The 18,802-nt window shown below is 69.3% G+C and overlaps 1 protein-coding gene across 1 annotated transcript in view; it reads right to left on the bottom strand.

The window, feature by feature from the left end:
* Positions 1-18,669, bottom strand: part of LOC311203202 (uncharacterized protein) — a 27,828-nt gene extending 9,159 nt beyond the window's left edge. The window contains exons 1-8 of the mRNA XM_084277851.1: positions 18,626-18,669; positions 17,511-17,564; positions 13,587-13,748; positions 11,992-12,086; positions 8,492-8,662; positions 6,370-6,502; positions 3,912-4,024; positions 1,644-1,880 (exon numbers count right to left, since the gene is read on the bottom strand). Coding sequence (XP_084133977.1) covers positions 1,644-1,880; positions 3,912-4,024; positions 6,370-6,502; positions 8,492-8,662; positions 11,992-12,086; positions 13,587-13,748; positions 17,511-17,564; positions 18,626-18,635 — 975 coding nt within the window. The 5' untranslated portion in view covers positions 18,636-18,669. The remainder of the gene's footprint in view (positions 1-1,643; positions 1,881-3,911; positions 4,025-6,369; positions 6,503-8,491; positions 8,663-11,991; positions 12,087-13,586; positions 13,749-17,510; positions 17,565-18,625) is intronic.
* Positions 18,670-18,802: the final 133 nt, after the last annotated feature.

The raw sequence follows: 18,802 nt of genomic DNA, 5'->3' as shown, positions 1-18,802 counted from the left end.
CCCAGTCCCTCCCATTCCCCCTCCCAGCGCTCCCAGTCCCTCCCATTCCCCCTCCCAGTGCTCCCAGTCCCTCCCATTCCCCCTCCCAGCGCTCCCAGTCCCTCCCAGTCCCCCTCCCACTGCTCCCAGTCCCTCCCATTCCCCCTCCCAGTGCTCCCAGTCCCTCCCAGTCCCCCCTCCCACTGCTCCCAGTCCTCCCATTCCCCCTCCCAGCGCTCCCAGTCCCTCCCAGTCCCCCTCCCACTGCTCCCAGTCCCTCCCATTCCCCCTCCCAGTGCTCCCAGTCCCTCCCACTCCCCTCCCAGTCCCTCCATTCCCCTCCAGTGCTCCCAGTCCCTCCCATTCCCCCTCCCAGCGCTCCCAGTCCCTCCCATTCCCCCTCCCACTGCTCCCAGTCCTCCCATTCCCCCTCCCAGTGCTCCCAGTCCCTCCCACTCCCCCTCCCAGTCCCTCCCATTCCCCTCCCAGTGCTCCCAGTCCTCCCATTCCCCGTCCCAGCGCTCCCAGTCCCTCCCAGTCCCCCTCCCACTGCTCCCAGTCCCTCCCATTCCCCCTCCCAGTGCTCCCAGTCCCTCCCACTCCCCCTCCCAGTCCCTCCCATTCCCCTCCCAGCGCTCCCAGTCCCTCCCACTCCCCCTCCCAGTCCCTCCCAGTCCCCCTCCCACTGCTCCCAGTCCCTCCCATTCCCCTCCCAGTGCTCCCAGTCCCTCCCACTCCCCCTCCCAGTCCCTCCCATTCCCCTCCAGTGCTCCCAGTCCCTCCCAGTCCCCCTCCCACTGCTCCCAGTCCCTCCCATTCCCCCTCCCAGCGCTCCCAGTCCCTCCCAGTCCCCCTCCCACTGCTCCAGTCCCTCCCATTCCCCTCCCAGTGCTCCCAGTCCCTCCCATTCCCCCTCCCAGTCCCTCCCATTCCCCCTCCCAGCGCTCCCAGTCCCTCCCAGTCCCCCTCCCACTGCTCCCAGTCCCTCCCACTCCCCCTCCCAGTCCCTCCCATTCCCCTCCCAGTGCTCCCAGTCCCTCCCATTCCCCCTCCCAGCGCTCCAGTCCTCCCATTCCCCCTCCCACTGCTCCCAGTCCCTCCCATTCCCCCTCCCAGCGCTCCCAGTCCCTCCCACTCCCCCTCCCAGTCCCTCCCATTCCCCCTTCCAGCGCTCCCAGTCCCTCCCATTCCCCCCTCCCAGTGCTCCCAGTCCCTCCCATTCCCCCTCCCAGCGCTCCCAGTCCCTCCCAGTCCCCCTCCCACTGCTCCCAGTCCTCCCATTCCCCCTCCCAGTGCTCCCAGTCCCTCCCACTCCCCCTCCCAGTCCCTCCCATTCCCCCTCCCAGCGCTCCCAGTCCCTCCCCATTCCCCCTCCAGTGCTCCCAGTCCCTCCCATTCCCCTCCAGCGCTCCAGTCCCTCCCAGTCCCCCTCCCACTGCTCCCAGTCCCTCCCATTCCCCCTCCCAGTGCTCCCAGTCCCTCCCACTCCCCCTCCAGTCCCTCCCATTCCCCTCCCAGTGCTCCCAGTCCCTCCCATTCCCCCTCCCAGCGCTCCCAGTCCTCCCAGTCCCCTCCCAGTGCTCCCAGTCCCTCCCATTCCCCCTCCCAGTGCTCCCAGTCCCTCCCACTCCCCCTCCCAGTCCCTCCCATTCCCCTCCCAGTGCTCCCAGTCCCTCCCATTCCCCCTCCAGCGCTCCCAGTCCCTCCCATTCCCCCTCCCAGTGCTCCCAGTCGCTCCAGTGCTCCCAGCGGCACCTGTAGACGCCGACCACCACGGCGTGGTCCCTCTCGTAGGGCTCCAGCGTGAGCTGCTCCTGCGGCTTCATCTGCTCGGCCGTCATCTTCCTCACCTCCCCCGCGAACACGGCCTCGGCCGGCGCCGTCGAGTCGATGCAGTTGGCCTGCGGGCTCACCGGGCCTTACTGGGCCTGACTGGGCCTGACGGGCCTTACTGGGCCCAGCCAGCCCTTACTGGGCCTCAGACAGCCCTTACTGGGCCTGACTGGGCCTTACTGGGCCTTAGTGGGACTCAGTCAGGCCTTACTGGTCCCAACGAGCCCTTACTGGGCCTGACTGGGCCCAGCCAGCCTTACTGGGCCTGACTGGGCCTTACTGGGCCCAGCCAGCCCTTAGTGAGCCTTAGTGGGCCAGCCAGCCCTTACTGGGCCTTACTGGGCCCCGCCAGCCCTTACTGGGCCTCAGACAGCCCTTACTGGGCCTGACTGGGCCTTACTGGGCCTTAGTGGGACTCAGTCAGGCCTTACTGGTCCCAACGAGCCCTTACTGGGCCTGACTGGGCCCAGCCAGCCCTTACTGGGCCTGACTGGGCCTTACTGGGCCCCAGCCAGCCCTTAGTGAGCCTTAGTGGGCCCAGCCAGCCCTTACTGGGCCCAATCAGCCCTTACTGGGCCTCAGACAGCCCTTACTGGGCCTTACTGGTCCCAGCAAGCCCTTACTGGGCCTTACTAGTCCCAGCCAACCCTTACTGGGCCTTACTGGGCCCAGACAACCCTTACTGGGCCTTACTGGGCCCCAGACAGCCCTTACTGGGCCTGATTGGGCCTGACTAGGCCCAGCCAGCCCTTACTGGGCCCAATCAGCCCTTACTGGGCCTCAGACAGCCCTTACTGGGCCTTACTGGTCCCAGCAAGCCCTTACTGGGCCTTACTAGTCCCAGCCAACCCTTACTGGGCCTTACTGGGCCCCAGCCAACCCTTACTGGGCCTTACTGGGCCCCAGACAGCCCTTACTGGGCCTGATTGGGCCTGACTAGGCCCAGCCAGCCCTTACTGGGCCCAGCCAGCCCTTACTGGGCCTCAGACAGCCCTTACTGGGCCTTACTGGTCCCAGCAAGCCCTTACTGGGCCTTACTAGTCCCAGCCAACCCTTACTGGGCCTTACTGGGCCCCAGCCAACCCTTACTGGGCCTTACTGGGCCCAGACAGCCCTTACTGGGCCTGATTGGGCCTGACTAGGCCCAGCCAGCCCTTACTGGGCCTCAGACAGCCCTTACTGGGCCTTACTGGTCCCAGCAAGCCCTTACTGGGCCTTACTAGTCCCAGCCAACCCTTACTGGCCCTTACTGGGCCCCAGACAACCCTTACTGGGCCTTACTGGGCCCCAGCCAGCCCTTAGTGAGCCTTAGTGGGCCCAGCCAGCCCTTACTGGGCCCCAGCCAGCCCTTACTGGGCCTGACTGGGCCCGGCCAGCCATTACTGGGCCCCAGCCAGCCCTACTGGTCCCAGCCAGCCCTTACTGGGCCTTACTGGTCCCAGTGAGCCCTTACTGGTGGTTACTGGGGGTTACTGGTGGTTACTGGGGTTACTGGTGGTTACTGGGGGGGGGTTCCTGGTGGTTCCTGGTGGTTCCTGGTGGTTCCTGGTGGTTACTGGGGGTACTGGTGGTTACTGGGGGGGGTTCCTCCCAGACAGCCCTTACTGGGCCTGATTGGGCCTGACTAGGCCCAGCCAGCCCTTACTGGGCCCAGCCAGCCCTTACTGGGCCTCAGACAGCCCTTACTGGGCCTTACTGGTCCCAGCAAGCCCCTTACTGGGCCTTACTAGTCCCAGCCAACCCTTACTGGGCCTTACTGGGCCCCAGCCAACCCTTACTGGGCCTTACTGGGCCCCAGCCAGCCCTTAGTGAGCCTTAGTGGGCCCAGCCAGCCCTTACTGGGCCCCAGCCAGCCCTTACTGGGCCTGACTGGGCCCGGCCAGCCATTACTGGGCCCCAGCCAGCCCTTACTGGTCCCAGCCAGCCCTTACTGGGCCTTACTGGTCCCAGTGAGCCCTTACTGGTGGTTACTGGGGGTTACTGGTGGTTACTGGGGGTTACTGGTGGTTACTGGGGGGGGCTTCCTGGTGGTTCCTGGTGGTTACTGGGGGGGGTTACTGGGGGGGTTACTGGGGGGGGTTACTGGGGGTACTGGTCACCTTGATGGAGATGACGAAGTGGCCGCCGTTGCGCAGGAAGTTGTGCGCGTTGAGCGCCACGATGCGCGTCTGGTCCGGCTGCGCCACGTCCGCGAAGATCACGTCCACCATGCCTGGCGCAGCGGGGACCCCCCGTCAGGGACACCCCACGAGCCCCCAGGGCACCCCAACACCCCCCGGGGCACCCCAACCCCCCCGAGCCCCCCCAGGGGCACCCCAGACCCCCCAACCCCCCTGGGGCACCCCAACCCCCCTGAGCCCCCCCAGGGGCACCCCAGACCCCCCAATCCCCCTGGGGCACCCCAACCCCCCTGAGCCCCCCCAGGGGCACCCCAACCCCCCCTGAGCCCCCCCAGGGGCACCCCAGACCCCCCAACCCCCCTGGGGCACCCCAACACCCCCCTGAGCCCCCCCAGGGGCACCCCAGACCCCCCAACCCCCTGGGGCACCCCAACACCCCCCTGAGCCCCCCCAGGGGCACCCCAACCCCCCCTGAGCCCCCCCAGGGGCACCCCAGACCCCCCAACCCCCTGGGGCACCCCAACCCCCCCTGAGCCCCCCAGGGGCACCCCAGACCCCCCAACCCCCCTGGGGCACCCCAACACCCCCCTGAGCCCCCCCAGGGGCACCCCAGACCCCCCAACCCCCCTGGGGCACCCCAACATCCCCTGAGCCCCCCCAGGGGGCACCCCAGACCCCCCAACCCCCTGGGGCACCCCAACACCCCCTGAGCCCCCCCAGGGGCACCCCAGACCCCCAACCCCCCTGGGGCACCCCAACACCCCCCTGAGCCCCCCCAGGGGCACCCCAGACCCCCCAACCCCCTGGGGCACCCCAACCCCCCCTGAGCCCCCCCAGGGGCACCCCAGACCCCCCAACCCCCCTGGGGCACCCCAACACCCCCCCTGAGCCCCCCCAGGGGCACCCCAGACCCCCCAACCCCCCTGGGGCACCCCAAGCCCCCTGAGCCCCCCCAGGGGCACCCCAGACCCCCCAACCCCCCTGGGGCACCCCAACACCCCCTGAGCCCCCCCAGGGGCACCCCAGACCCCCCAACCCCCCTGGGGCACCCCAACACCCCCCTGAGCCCCCCCAGGGGCACCCCAGACCCCCCAACCCCCCTGGGGCACCCCAACACCCCCCTGAGCCCCCTCCAGGGGCACCCCAGATCCCCCAACCCCCCTGGGGCACCCCAACCCCCCTGAGCCCCCCCAGGGGCACCCCAGACCCCCCAACCCCCCTGGGGCACCCCAACCCCCCCTGAGCCCCCCCAGGGGCACCCCAGACCCCCCAACCCCCCTGGGGCACCCCAACACCCCCCTGAGCCCCCCCAGGGGCACCCCAGACCCCCCAACCCCCCTGGGGCACCCCAACTGCCCCCACCCCTCCCACATTCCCGCTCAGACCTCCCAGGACCCCAAAACTTCTCCCCAGGAACCCCCCAAACACCCCAGGAACCCCCTGGAGACGCCTCCAGAGCTTCTCCTGCACCCCCAACCCCCCTCAGGAACCCCAAAACCCCCTCCCAGACCTTCAGGGACCCCAAAACTCTTCTGCAGGACCCCCCAGACCCCCTCCCAGACCTTCAGGGACCCCAAAACTCTTCTGCAGGACCCCCCGGACCCCCTCCCAGTGCTCCAGGGCCCCCAAAACTCTTCTGCAGGACCCCCCAGACCCCCTCCCAGACCTTCAGGGACCCCAAAACTCTTCTCCAGGACCCCCCAGACCCATCTCAGATCTACTCAACCCCCCAAAATCACCTCCAAAACCTCTTGGGGACACCTGGAGGTGCCTCCAGACCTCCTCCCACACCCCGAAACCTCCCTGAGGACCCCCAAAACCCCCTCCCAGACCTCCAGGGCCCCCCAACTTCTCCTCCAGGACCCCCCAAAACCCACCTTGGATCTTCAGAGCCCCCCAAAAACCCTCTTGGAGGCACTTGGAGACACCTCCAGACCTCCTCCCACACCCCCAAACCCCCCTTGAGGACCCCCAAAACCCCCTCCCAGCGCTCCAGGGACCCCAAAACTCTTCTCCAAGACCCCCCAGCCCCCCTCCCAGCGCTCCAGGGACCCCCAACTTCTCCTCCAGGACCCCCAAACCTCTTGAGGACCAATCAGAGCCTCCCCAAAATCACCTCCAAATCCTCCTGGAGACACCTGGAGGTGCCCCCAGACCTCCTCCCACAGCCCCAAACCCCCCTTGAGGACCCCCAAAACCCCCTCCCAGCGCTCCAGGGACCCCCAACTTCTCCTCCAGGACCCCCCAAAACTCCTCAAGACCCATCTCAGATCTACTCAACCCCCCAAAATCACCTCCAAAACCTCCTGGAGACACCTGGAGGTGCCCCCAGACCTCCTCCCACACCCCCAAACCCCCCCTTGAGGACCCCCAAAACCCCCTCCCAGACCTCCAGAGCCCCCAAAACCCTTGTGCAGACCCCCCCAGCCCCACTGACCGATGAGCATGCGGTACTTGTGGGGGTGCCGCGCGTCCTCGATCACGGGGATGACGTTGGTTCGTTTCTTGGCCACGTTGATGAGGTCGCGGCCCGAGCGGTGCGAGAACTCCACGGCGTAGACCAGCCCCTCCTGGGGACGGGGGGACAGGGATGGACCCTCCCCCACAACACCCCCCCATCGCGGGGATGGGGACCCCCAGGGTGGGGAGGGGGAGGGGCGAGGGGGAGGGGCCGGCGCCCACGGGGCGGGTGGGGTTGGGGCGCTGGTTTGGGGGTGGGGGACGTGGGGACGTCCCCAAAAGGTCCCCCAGGTGTCCCCAAGGGTGTGGAGAAGACCCTGGGGACCCCAGACTCGTGTCCCAGCACCCCAGCACCCCAGTGACATCCCCATGGAGCTCATGGTGCCTCCTCCAACCCCCCCAAAGCCCCTGGGGACCCCCCTCCTTGATCCCACCACCCCAGGACCACCCAGTGACATCCCCATGGAGCTCATGGTGCCACCTCCAACCCCCCCAAGCCCCTGGGGACCCCAGACTCATGTCCCATCACCCCAGTGAGGTCCCCATGGAGCTCATGGTGCCACCTCCAACCCCCCCCAAGCCCCTGGGGACCCCCCTCCTTGATCCCACCACCCCAGGACCACCCAGTGACATCCCCATGGAGCTCACGGTGCCACCTCCAACCCCCCCCAAGACCCTGGAGACCCCAGACTCATGTCCCACCACCCCAGGGCCACACGGTGATGTCCCTATGGAGCTCATGGTGCCACCTCCAACCCCCACCAGGACCCTGGGGACCCCAGACTCATGTCCCACCACCCCAGGACCACCCAGTAACATCCCCATGGAGCTCATGGTGCCACCTCCAACCCCCTCCCAAGCCCCTGGGGACCCCAGACTCATGTCCCATCACCCCAGAACCACCCAGTGACATCCCATAGAGCTCATGGTGCCACCTCCCAACCCCCTCCCAAGACCCTGGGGACCCCAGACTCGTGTCCCACCACCCCAGGACCACCCCAGTGACATCCCCATGGAGCTCATGGTGCCACCTCCAACCCCCCCAGGACCCTGGGGACCCCAGACTCGTGTCCCACCACCCCAGGACCACCCCAGTGACATCCCCATGGAGCTCACGGTGCCACCTCCAACCCCCCCAGGACCCTGGGGACCCCAGACTCATGTCCCATCACCCCAGAACCACCCAGTAACATCCCCAAGATGCTCATGGTGCCACCTCCAACCCCCCAAGCCCCTGGGGACCCCAGACTCATGTCCCATCACCCCAGTGAGGTCCCTATGGAGCTCATGGTGCCACCTCCAACCCCCCCAAGCCCCTGGGGACCCCAGACTCATGTCCCATCACCCCAGAACCACCCAGTGACATCCCCATGGAGCTCATGGTGCCACCTCCAATCCCCTCCCAAGACCCTGGAGACCCCAGACTCATGTCCCATCACCCCAGAACCACCCAGTGACATCCCCAAGATGCTCATGGTGCCACCTCCAACCCCCCCAAGACCCTGGGGACCCCAGACTCATGTCCCATCACCCCAGTGAGGTCCCCATGGAGCTCATGGTGCCACCTCCAACCCCCCCCAGGACCCTGGGGACCCCAGACTCCTGTCCCACCACCCCAGGACCACCCAGTAACATCCCCATGGAGCTCATGGGTGCCACCTCCAACCCCTCCCCAGCCCCTGGAGACCCCAGACTCCTGTCCCATCACCCCAGAACCACCCAGTGACATCCCCATGGAGCTCACGGTGCCACCTCCAACCCCCCAAGACCCTGGGGACCCCAGACTCCTGTCCCACCACCCCAGAACCACCCAGTGACATCCCCAAGATGCTCATGGTGCCACCTCCAACCCCCCCCCAAGCCCCTGGGGACCCCAGACTCATGTCCCATCACCCCCAGGACCACCCAGTAACATCCCCATGGAGCTCATGGTGCCACCTCCAACCCCCCCAAGCCCCTGGGGACCCCAGACTCATGTCCCATCACCCCAGGACCACCCAGTGACATCCCCATGGAGCTCATGGTGCCACCTCCAACCCCTCCCCAGCCCCTGGGGACCCCCCCTCGCCCCCACCCCGCCGCGGTCCCCGCGTCCTCACCGGCCCCACGATGTCGGAGACGTGGGACACGGTCGTGCCCGAGGCCGCGCCCAGGTAGAGCACCTTGGCCCCCGGCCGGATGTGGATCTGGTCGATGCCGCCCAGGATGGCGGCCGCCAGCTTGGAGCGGAAGGGGTTCCAGGCGCGGTACTCCACCTTGGTGTCACCCTCCTGGGGACAGGGACACCCCAAGAGGGGGTCACCCACCGGCTGGGACACCCCCCGGGGTCACCCTGCCCTCCCAGTGCCTCCCACTGCCACCCGCGCCACTTCCCAGTGCTCCCAGTATGGACTGGGAAGGGGTTTTGGGGACCAGTTTGGGGTTGGTGTCACCCTCCTGGGGACAGGGACACCCCAAGAGGGGGTCACCCACCGGCTGGGACACCCCCCGGGGTCACCCTGCCCTCCCAGTGCCACCTGCGCCACTTCCCAGTACTCCCAGTATGGACTGGGAAGGGGTTCCAGGCGCGGTACTCCACCTTGGTGTCACCCTCCTGGGGACAGGGACACCCCAGGGAGGGTCACCCACCGGCTGGGACACCCCCCGGGGTCACCCTGCCCTCCCAGTGCCTCCCACTGCCACCCGCGCCACTTCCCAGTGCTCCCAGTATGGACTGGGAAGGGTTCCAGGCGCGGTACTCCACCTTGGTGTCACCCTCCTGGGGACAGGGACACCCCCAGAGAGCGTCACCCACCAGCTGGGACACCCCCTGGGGTCACCCTGCCCTCCCAGTGCCACCCGCGCCACTTCCCAGTGCTCCCAGTATGGACTGGGAGGGGTTCCAGGCGCGGTACTCCACCTTGGTGTCACCCTCCTGGGGACAGGGACACCCCAGGGAGGGTCACCCGCCGGCTGGGACACCCCCCGGGGTCACCCTGCCCTCCCAGTGCCTCCCACTGCCACCCGCGCCACTTCCCAGCCACTTCCCAGTGCTCCCAGTATGGACTGGGAGGGGTTCCAGGCGCGGTACTCCACCTTGGTGTCACCCTCCTGGGGACAGGGACACCCCAAGAGGGTGTCACCCGCCGGCTGGGACACCCCCCGGGGTCACCCTGCCCTCCCACTGCCACCTGCGCCACATCCCAGTGCTCCCAGTATGGACTGGGAGGGGTTCCAGGCGCGGTACTCCACCTTGGTGTCACCCTCCTGGGGACAGGGACACCCCAAGAGGGGGTCACCCACCGGCTGGGACACCCCCCGGGGTCACCCTGCCCTCCCAGTGCCTCCCACTGCCACCCGCGCCACTTCCCAGTGCTCCCAGTATGGACTGGGAGGGGTTCCAGGCGCGGTACTCCACCTTGGTGTCACCCTCCTGGGGACAGGGACACCCCAGGGAGGGTCACCCACCGGCTGGGACACCCCCTGGGGTCACCACACCCTCCCACTGCCACCTGCGCCACTTCCCAGCCACTTCCCAGTGCTCCCAGTATGGACTGGGAGGGGTTCCAGGCGCGGTACTCCACCTTGGTGTCACCCTCCTGGGGACAGGGACACCCCAGGGAGGGTCACCCGCCGGCTGGGACACCCCCCGGGGTCACCGCGCCCTCCCAGTGCCACCCACTGCCACCCACGCCACTTCCCAGTGCTCCCAGTATGGACTGGGAGGGGTTCCAGGCGCGGTACTCCACCTTGGTGTCACCCTCCTGGGGACAGGGACACCCCAAGAGGGGGTCACCCACCGGCTGGGACACCCCCCGGGGTCACCCTGCCCTCCCAGTGCCACCTGCGCCACTTCCCAGTACTCCCAGTATGGACTGGGAAGGGGTTCCAGGCGCGGTACTCCACCTTGGTGTCACCCTCCTGGGGACAGGGACACCCCAGGGAGGGTCACCCACCGGCTGGGACACCCCCCGGGGTCACCCTGCCCTCCCAGTGCCTCCCACTGCCACCTGCGCCACATCCCAGTACTCCCAGTATGGACTGGGAGGGGTTCCAGGCGCGGTACTCCACCTTGGTGTCACCCTCCTGGCGACAGGGACACCCCAAGAGGGGGTCACCCACCGGCTGGGACACCCCCCGGGGTCACCCTGCCCTCCCACTGCCACCCACTGCTACCCGCGCCACTTCCCAGTGCTCCCAGTATGGACTGGGAGGGGTTTTGGGGACCAGTTTGGGGTTGGTGTCACCCTCCTGGGGACAGGGACACCCCCAGAGAGCGTCACCCGCCGGCTGGGACACCCCCTGGGGCCACCACACCCTCCCAGCGCCACCTGTGCCACTTCCCAGTGCTCCCAGTATGGACTGGGAGGGGTTTTGGTGACCAGTTTGGGTTGGTGTCACCACCCTGGGTCCCCTCCCAGTCCCTCCAACCCCTTCAAACCCCCTCTCAGTGCCCCCCGGCTCCTTCCAACCCCTTCCAGTGGCTCCCAGTGCCTCCCAGTCTCTCCAACCCCTCTCCCAGTGCCTCCCAGTGCCTCCCAGTGCCTTCCCAGTCCCTCCAACCCCCCTTCTCAGTCCCTCCCAGTGGCTCCCACTCCCTCCCAGTGCCTTCCCAGTCCCTCCAACCCCCTCCCAGTCCCTCTCAGTGCCTTCCCAGTCCCTCCAACCCCCTCCCAGTGCCTCCCAGTGCCTCCCAGTGCCTTCCCAATCCCTCCAAACCCCCTCCCACTGGCTCCCAGTGGCTCCCAGTGCCTTCCCAGTCCCTCCAACCCCCCTTCCCAATGCCTCCCAGTGGCTCCCAGTGCCTCCCCAGTCCCTCCAACCCCCCTCCCAGTCCCTCCCAGTGCCTCCAACCCCCCTCCCAATGGCTCCCAGTGCCTCCCAGTGCCTCCCCAGTCCCTCCAACCCCCCTCCCAGTCCCTCCCAGTGCCTCCAACCCCCCTCCCAATGGCTCCCAGTGGCTCCCAGTGGCTCCAAGTGCCTTCCCAGTCCCTCCAACCCCCCTCCCAGTCCCTCCCAGTGCCTCCAACCCCCCTCCCAATGGCTCCCAGTGCCTTCCCAGTCCCTCCAACCCCCTCCCCAGTCCCTCCAGTGCCTCCAACCCCCCTCCCAATGGCTCCCAGTGGCTCCCAGTGGCTCCCAGTGCCTCCCCAGTCCCTCCAACCCCCCTCCCAGTCCCTCCCAGTGCCTCCAACCCCCCTCCCAGTGGCTCCCAGTGGCTCCCAGTGCCTCCCCAGTCCCTCCAACCCCCCTCCCAGTCCCTCCCAGTGCCTCCAACCCCCCTCCCAATGACTCCCAGTGGCTCCCAGTGGCTCCCAGTGCCTCCCCAGTCCCTCCAACCCCCCTCCCAGTCCCTCCCAGTGCCTCCAACCCCCCTCCCAGTGGCTCCCAGTCCCTCCCAGTCCCTTCAACCCCCCTCCCAGTCCCTCCCAGTGCCTCCAACCCCCCTCCCAGTGGCTCCCAGTCCCTCCCAGTCCCTCCAACCCCCCTCCCAGTCCCTCCCAGTGCCTCCAACCCCCCTCCCAGTGGCTCCCAGTCCCTCCCAGTGCCTCCAACACCCCTCCCAGTGGCTCCCAGTGGCTCCCAGTGGCTCCCAGTGGCTCCCAGTGGCTCCCAGTACCTCCACAGCGATCCTCTTCTCGCCGTACACCGACTCCCCGGGCACCATGTTGCGCGTGACCAGCGCGTCCTCCTTCCCGCGGCAGATGAACACCCCTGGGGGAGGGGCAGGGGCTCAGCGACCCCCCAGCACAGGCCCCGCCCACCGACCCGGCCCCGCCCCAAAACCCGGCCCCGCCCACCGACCCGGCCCCGCCCCCCGCCCTGGCCCCGCCCCGCCCCCCGACCCGGCCCCGCCCCCAGCCCTGGCCCCGCCCACCGACCCGGCCCCACCCCCGACCCGGCCCCGCCCCCAGCCCTGGCCCCGCCCCCCGACCCGGCCCCGCCCCCAGCCCTGGCCCCGCCCCCCGACCCGGCCCCGCCCCCCCGACCCGGCCCCGCCCTCCGACCCGGCCCCGCCCCCTCAGCCCTGGCCCCGCCCCCCGACCCGGCCCCGCCCACCGACCCGGCCCCGCCCCCAGCCCTGGCCCCGCCCCCAGCCCTGGCCCCGCCCCCCGACCCGGCCCCGCCCCCCGACCCGGCCCCGCCCCCCGGCCCGGCCCCGCCCCCCGACCCGGCCCCGCCCCCAGCCCTGGCCCCGCCCCCAGCCCTGGCCCCGCCCCCCGACCCGGCCCCGCCCCCAGCCCTGGCCCCGCCCCCCGACCCGGCCCCGCCCCCCGACCCGGCCCCGCCCCCAGCCCTGGCCCCGCCCCCCGACCCGGCCCCGCCCCCAGCCCTGGCCCCGCCCACCGACTCGGCCCCGCCCCTTTAGCCCAGGCCCCGCCCCTCACCCACCAGGCCCCGCCCACCGCCCCAGGCCTGGCCCCGCCCCCTCAGCCCAGGCCCCGCCCCTTTTAGCCCAGACCCCGCCCCTCAGCCCCCAGGTCCCCCCCCCAGCCCCGCCCACTTGGCTCACACCCATCCCAGTGCCTCCCAGTCCCATCCCAGTCCCCCTAACTCCTATCCCAGTTCCTTCCAGTGCCTCCCAGTCCCTCCCACTGCCTCCCACTCCCATCCCAGTCCCTCCCAGTCCCATCCCAGTCCCTCTCAGTGCCTCCCAGTCCCATCCCAGTCCCTCCCAGTCCCCCCCAGTCCCATCCCAGTGCCTCCCAGTCCCATCCCAGTCCCATCCCAGTCCCTCTCAGTGCCTCCCAGTCCCATCTCAGTCCCATCCCAGTCCCTCCCACTGCCTCCCACTCACATCCCAGTCCCCCCCAGTCCCATCCCAGTCCCTCCCAGTCCCTCCCACTCCCCTCCCAGTGCCTCCCAGTCCCATCCCAGTCCCTCCCAGTCCCTCCCACTCCCCTCCCAGTCCCTCCCACTCCCCTCCCAGTCCCTCCCAGTGCTCCCAGTCCCATCCCAGTCCCATCCCAGTGCCTCCCAGTGCCTCCCAGTCCCTCCCACTCCCCTCCCAGTCCCTCCCACTCCCCTCCCAGTCCCTCCCAGTGCCTCCCAGTCCCTCCCAGTCCCTCCCACTCCCCTCCCAGTCCCTCCCACTCCCATCCCAGTGCCTCCCAGTCCCTCCCAGTCCCTCCCACTCCCCTCCCAGTCCCTCCCACTCCCCTCCCAGTCCCTCCCAGTCCCTCCCAGTGCCTCCCAGTCCCCGCCCCCGCTCACCCTGGTGCCGATGCGGCTCCACCGTCACTTTGCGGCCGCCCCGGAAGCCGCCGCCGCCGCCCCTCCCCCCGCGGGAGCCCCGCCCCCCGCGCGAGGGGCCGCCCCGGCCACGCCCCCCGGCCCCGCCCCCGCGGGGACCCCCCCGCGGCGGGAACGAGCCACCTGCGGGGAACTGGGGTCACTGGGAGGCACTGGGAGGGACTGGGAGGGGTTGGGAGGGGCACTGGGAGGGGCTGGGAAGGGCACTGGGGATACTGGGAGCACTGGGAGGGGGCACTGGGGGCACTGGGAGGGACTGGGAGGGGTTGGGAGGGGACTGGGAGGGGCTGGGAGGGGCACTGGGAGCACTGGGAGGGGCACTGGGAGCACTGGGAGGGGCACTGGGAGGGGCTGGGAGGGGCACTGGGAGCACTGGGAAGGGAACTGGGAGCACTGGGAGGGGAACTGGGAGCACTGGGAAGGGAACTGGGAGCACTGGGAGGGGCACTGGGAGCACTGGGAGGGGAACTGGGAGCACTGGGAGGGGCACTGGGAGCACTGGGAGGGGCACTGGGAGCACTGGGAAGGGAACTGGGAGCACTGGGAGAGGCACTGGGAGCACTGGGAAGGGAACTGGGAGCACTGGGAGGGGCACTGGGAGCACGGGGAGGGGCACTGGGAGCACTGGGAGGGGCACTGGGAGCACTGGGAGGGGCACTGGGAGGGGCTGGGAGGGGCACTGGGAGCACGGGGAGGGGCACTGGGAGCACTGGGAAGGGAACTGGGAGCACTGGGAGGGGCACTGGGAGCACGGGGAGGGGCACTGGGAGGGGCTGGGAGGGGAACTGGGGATACTGGGAGCACTGGGAGGGGGCACTGGGGGCACTGGGAGGGGAACTGGGGATACTGGGAGGGGCACTGGGAGCACTGGGAGGGGCACTGGGAGCACTGGGAGGGACTGGGAGGGGAACTGGGAGCACTGGGAGGGGCACTGGGAGCACTGGGAGGGGCACTGGGGATACTGGGAGGGACTGGGAGGGGAACTAGGAGCACTGGGAGCACTGGGAGGGGCACTGGGGATACTGGGAGGGACTGGGAGGGGAACTGGGAGCACTGGGAGGGGCACTGGGGATACTGGGAGGGACTGGGAGGGGAACTGGGAGCACTGGGAGGGGCACTGGGAGCACTGGGAGGGGCACTGGGGATACTGGGAGGGACTGGGAGGGGAACTGGGAGCACTGGGAGGGGCACTGGGAGCACTGGGAGGGGCACTGGGGATACTGGGAGGGACTGGGAGGGGAACTGGGAGCACTGGGAGGGGCACTGGGGATACTGGGAGGGACTGGGAGGGGAACTGGGAGCACTGGGAGGGGAACTGGGAGCACTGGGAGGGGCACTGGGAGCACTGGGAGGGGCACTGGGGATACTGGGAGGACTGGGAGGGGAACTGGGAGCACTGGGAGGGGCACTGGGAGCACTGGGAGGGGCACTGGGGATACTGGGAGGGACTGGGAGGGGAACTGGGAGCACTGGGAGGGGCACTGGGAGCACTGGGAGGGGCACTGGGGATACTGGGAGGGACTGGGAGGGGAACTGGGAGCACTGGGAGGGGCACTGGGAGCACTGGGAGGGGCACTGGGGATACTGGGAGGGACTGGGAGGGAAACTGGGAGCACTAGGAGCACTGGGAGGGGCACTGGGAGGGGCTGGGAGGGGCACTGGGAGGGGCTGGGAGGGGAACTGGGGATACTGGGAGCACTGGGAGGGGGCACTGGGGGCACTGGGAAGGGAACTGGGGATACTGGGAGGGGCACTGGGAGCACTGGGAGGGACTGGGAGGGGAACTGGGAGCACTGGGAGGGGCACTGGGAGCACTGGGAGGGGCACTGGGGATACTGGGAGGGACTGGGAGGGGAACTGGGAGCACTGGGAGCACTGGGAGGGGCACTGGGGATACTGGGAGGGACTGGGAGGGGAACTGGGAGCACTGGGAGGGGCACTGGGAGCACTGGGAGGGGAACTGGGAGCACTGGGAGGGGCTGGGAGGGGAACTGGGAGCACTGGGAGGGGCACTGGGAGCACTGGGAGGGGCACTGGGGATACTGGGAGGGACTGGGAGGGGAACTGGGAGCACTGGGAGGGGCACTGGGAGCACTGGGAGGGGCACTGGGGATACTGGGAGGGACTGGGAGGGGCACTGGGAGCACTGGGAGGGGCACTGGGAGCACTGGGAGGGGCACTGGGAGCACTGGGAGGGGCACTGGGAGCACTGGGAGGGGAACTGGGAGCACTGGGAGGGGGAACTGGGAGCACTGGGAGGGGAACTGGGAGCACTGGGAGGGGCACTGGGAGCACTGGGAGGGGCACTGGGGATACTGGGAGGGACTGGGAGGGGAACTAGGAGCACTGGGAGCACTGGGAGGGGCACTGGGGATACTGGGAGGGACTGGGAGGGGAACTGGGAGCACTGGGAGGGGCACTGGGGATACTGGGAGGGACTGGGAGGGGAACTGGGAGCACTGGGAGGGGCACTGGGAGCACTGGGAGGGGCACTGGGGATACTGGGAGGGACTGGGAGGGGAACTGGGAGCACTGGGAGGGGCACTGGGAGCACTGGGAGGGGCACTGGGGATACTGGGAGGGACTGGGAGGGGAACTGGGAGCACTGGGAGGGGCACTGGGGATACTGGGAGGGACTGGGAGGGGAACTGGGAGCACTGGGAGGGGAACTGGGAGCACTGGGAGGGGCACTGGGAGCACTGGGAGGGGCACTGGGGATACTGGGAGGACTGGGAGGGGAACTGGGAGCACTGGGAGGGGCACTGGGAGCACTGGGAGGGGCACTGGGGATACTGGGAGGGACTGGGAGGGGAACTGGGAGCACTGGGAGGGGCACTGGGAGCACTGGGAGGGGCACTGGGGATACTGGGAGGGACTGGGAGGGGAACTGGGAGCACTGGGAGGGGCACTGGGAGCACTGGGAGGGGCACTGGGGATACTGGGAGGGACTGGGAGGGAAACTGGGAGCACTAGGAGCACTGGGAGGGGCACTGGGAGGGGCTGGGAGGGGCACTGGGAGGGGCTGGGAGGGGAACTGGGGATACTGGGAGCACTGGGAGGGGGCACTGGGGGCACTGGGAAGGGAACTGGGGATACTGGGAGGGGCACTGGGAGCACTGGGAGGGACTGGGAGGGGAACTGGGAGCACTGGGAGGGGCACTGGGAGCACTGGGAGGGGCACTGGGGATACTGGGAGGGACTGGGAGGGGAACTGGGAGCACTGGGAGCACTGGGAGGGGCACTGGGGATACTGGGAGGGACTGGGAGGGGAACTGGGAGCACTGGGAGGGGCACTGGGAGCACTGGGAGGGGAACTGGGAGCACTGGGAGGGGCTGGGAGGGGAACTGGGAGCACTGGGAGGGGCACTGGGAGCACTGGGAGGGGCACTGGGGATACTGGGAGGGACTGGGAGGGGAACTGGGAGCACTGGGAGGGGAACTGGGGATACTGGGAGGGGCACTGGGAGCACTGGGAGGGGCACTGGGGATACTGGGAGGGACTGGGAGGGGAACTGGGAGCACTGGGAGGGGCACTGGGAGCACTGGGAGGGGCACTGGGGATACTGGGAGGGACTGGGAGGGGAACTGGGAGCACTGGGAGGGGCACTGGGAGCACTGGGAGGGACTGGGAGGGGAACTGGGAGCACTGGGAGGGGCACTGGGAGCACTGGGAGGGGCACTGGGGATACTGGGAGGGACTGGGAGGGGAACTGGGAGCACTGGGAGGGGCACTGGGAGCACTGGGAGGGACTGGGAGGGGAACTGGGAGCACTGGGAGGGGCACTGGGGATACTGGGAGGGACTGGGAGGGGAACTGGGAGCACTGGGAGGGGAACTGGGAGCACTGGGAGGGGCACTGGGAGCACTGGGAGGGGCCACACCCACCTCGACCCCCCCTGAAGCCGCCGCGGCCGCCGCGTCCCCCCCGGGGGCTGAAACCTGGTGGGGGGGGGGGCAGCGTCAAACTGGGGCAACTGGGAGCACTGGGAGGGACTGTGAGCGCTGCTGGGACCTCCCAGGCCCTGCCCAGCGGCTCCCAGTGTTCCCAGTACAGCACAACGACCCTCCCAGTTCACCCCTCGCCCCCCACCCACACCCCAGTTCATCCCAGTACGGCCTCGCTGGTCCCAGTTCCACCCCGACCTCCTCCCCAGTGCCTCCCCAGTTAATCCCAGTCCCATCCCAGTTCCATCCCAGTGCTTCCCAGTCCCTCCCAGTGCCTCCCAGTCCCTCCCAGTCCCATCCCAGTCCCATCCCAGTCCCCATAACTCCTATCCCAGTCCCTCCCAGTGCCTCCCAGTCCCTCCCAGTCCCATCCCAGTCCCCCCCAGTGCCTTCCCAGTCCCACCCAGTCCCTCCCAGTCCCATCCCAGTGCCTTCCCAGTCCCATCCAGTCCCTCCCAGTGCCTTCCCAGTGCCTCCCAGTCCCTCCCAGCCCCCCCCAGTCCCTCCCAGTCCCATCCCAGTGCCTTCCCAGTCCCATCCAGTCCCTCCCAGTGCCTTCCCAGTCCCCCCCAGTCCCTCCCAGTCCCATCCCAGTGCCTCCCAGTCCCATCCCAGTCCCCCCCAGTCCCATCCCAGTGCCCCCCAGTCCCCCCCAGTCCCTCCCAGTCCCTCCCAGTCCCATCCCAGTGCCTCCCAATCCCATCCCAGTCCCCCCCAGTCCCTCCCAGTCCCATCCCAGTTCCCCCCAGTCCCATCCCAGTCCCTCCCAGTCCCTCCCAGTCCCATCCCAGTGCCTTCCCAGTCCCTCCCAGCCCCCCCCAGTCCCATCCCAGTCCCCCCCAGTGCCTTCCCAGCCCCCCCCAGTCCCATCCCAGTCCCATCCCAGTCCCTCCCAGTCCCATCCCAGTCCCTCCCAGTCCCTCCCAGTCCCTCCCAGTCCCCCCCAGTCCCTCCCAGTCCCATCCAGTCCCTCCCAGTGCCTTCCCAGTGCCTCCCAGTCCCTCCCAGTCCCATCCCAGTGCCTCCCAGTGCCTCCCAGTCCCTCCCAGTCCCACCTGGCCTCATCCCGCCGCTGCACCACGCGGGGCCTCACGCGTCCTTCTCCCGGAACCGGAAACGCGTCACCGCCGCCCGCCGCGCCGTGTGATTGGCCCTCAGCCCCCGCGCATGCGCCGCAGCTGCCCCGACGCCACCGCCCCGCCCCAGCCCGGGCGGAAGTGGCCTCAAAGGGC

Source organism: Gallinula chloropus, assembly GCF_964237585.1.
Source record: "Gallinula chloropus genome assembly, chromosome: 37".
In the NCBI taxonomy this organism is placed as follows: Eukaryota; Metazoa; Chordata; class Aves; order Gruiformes; family Rallidae; genus Gallinula; species Gallinula chloropus.
This window is presented reverse-complemented; position numbering and strand designations above follow the sequence as displayed.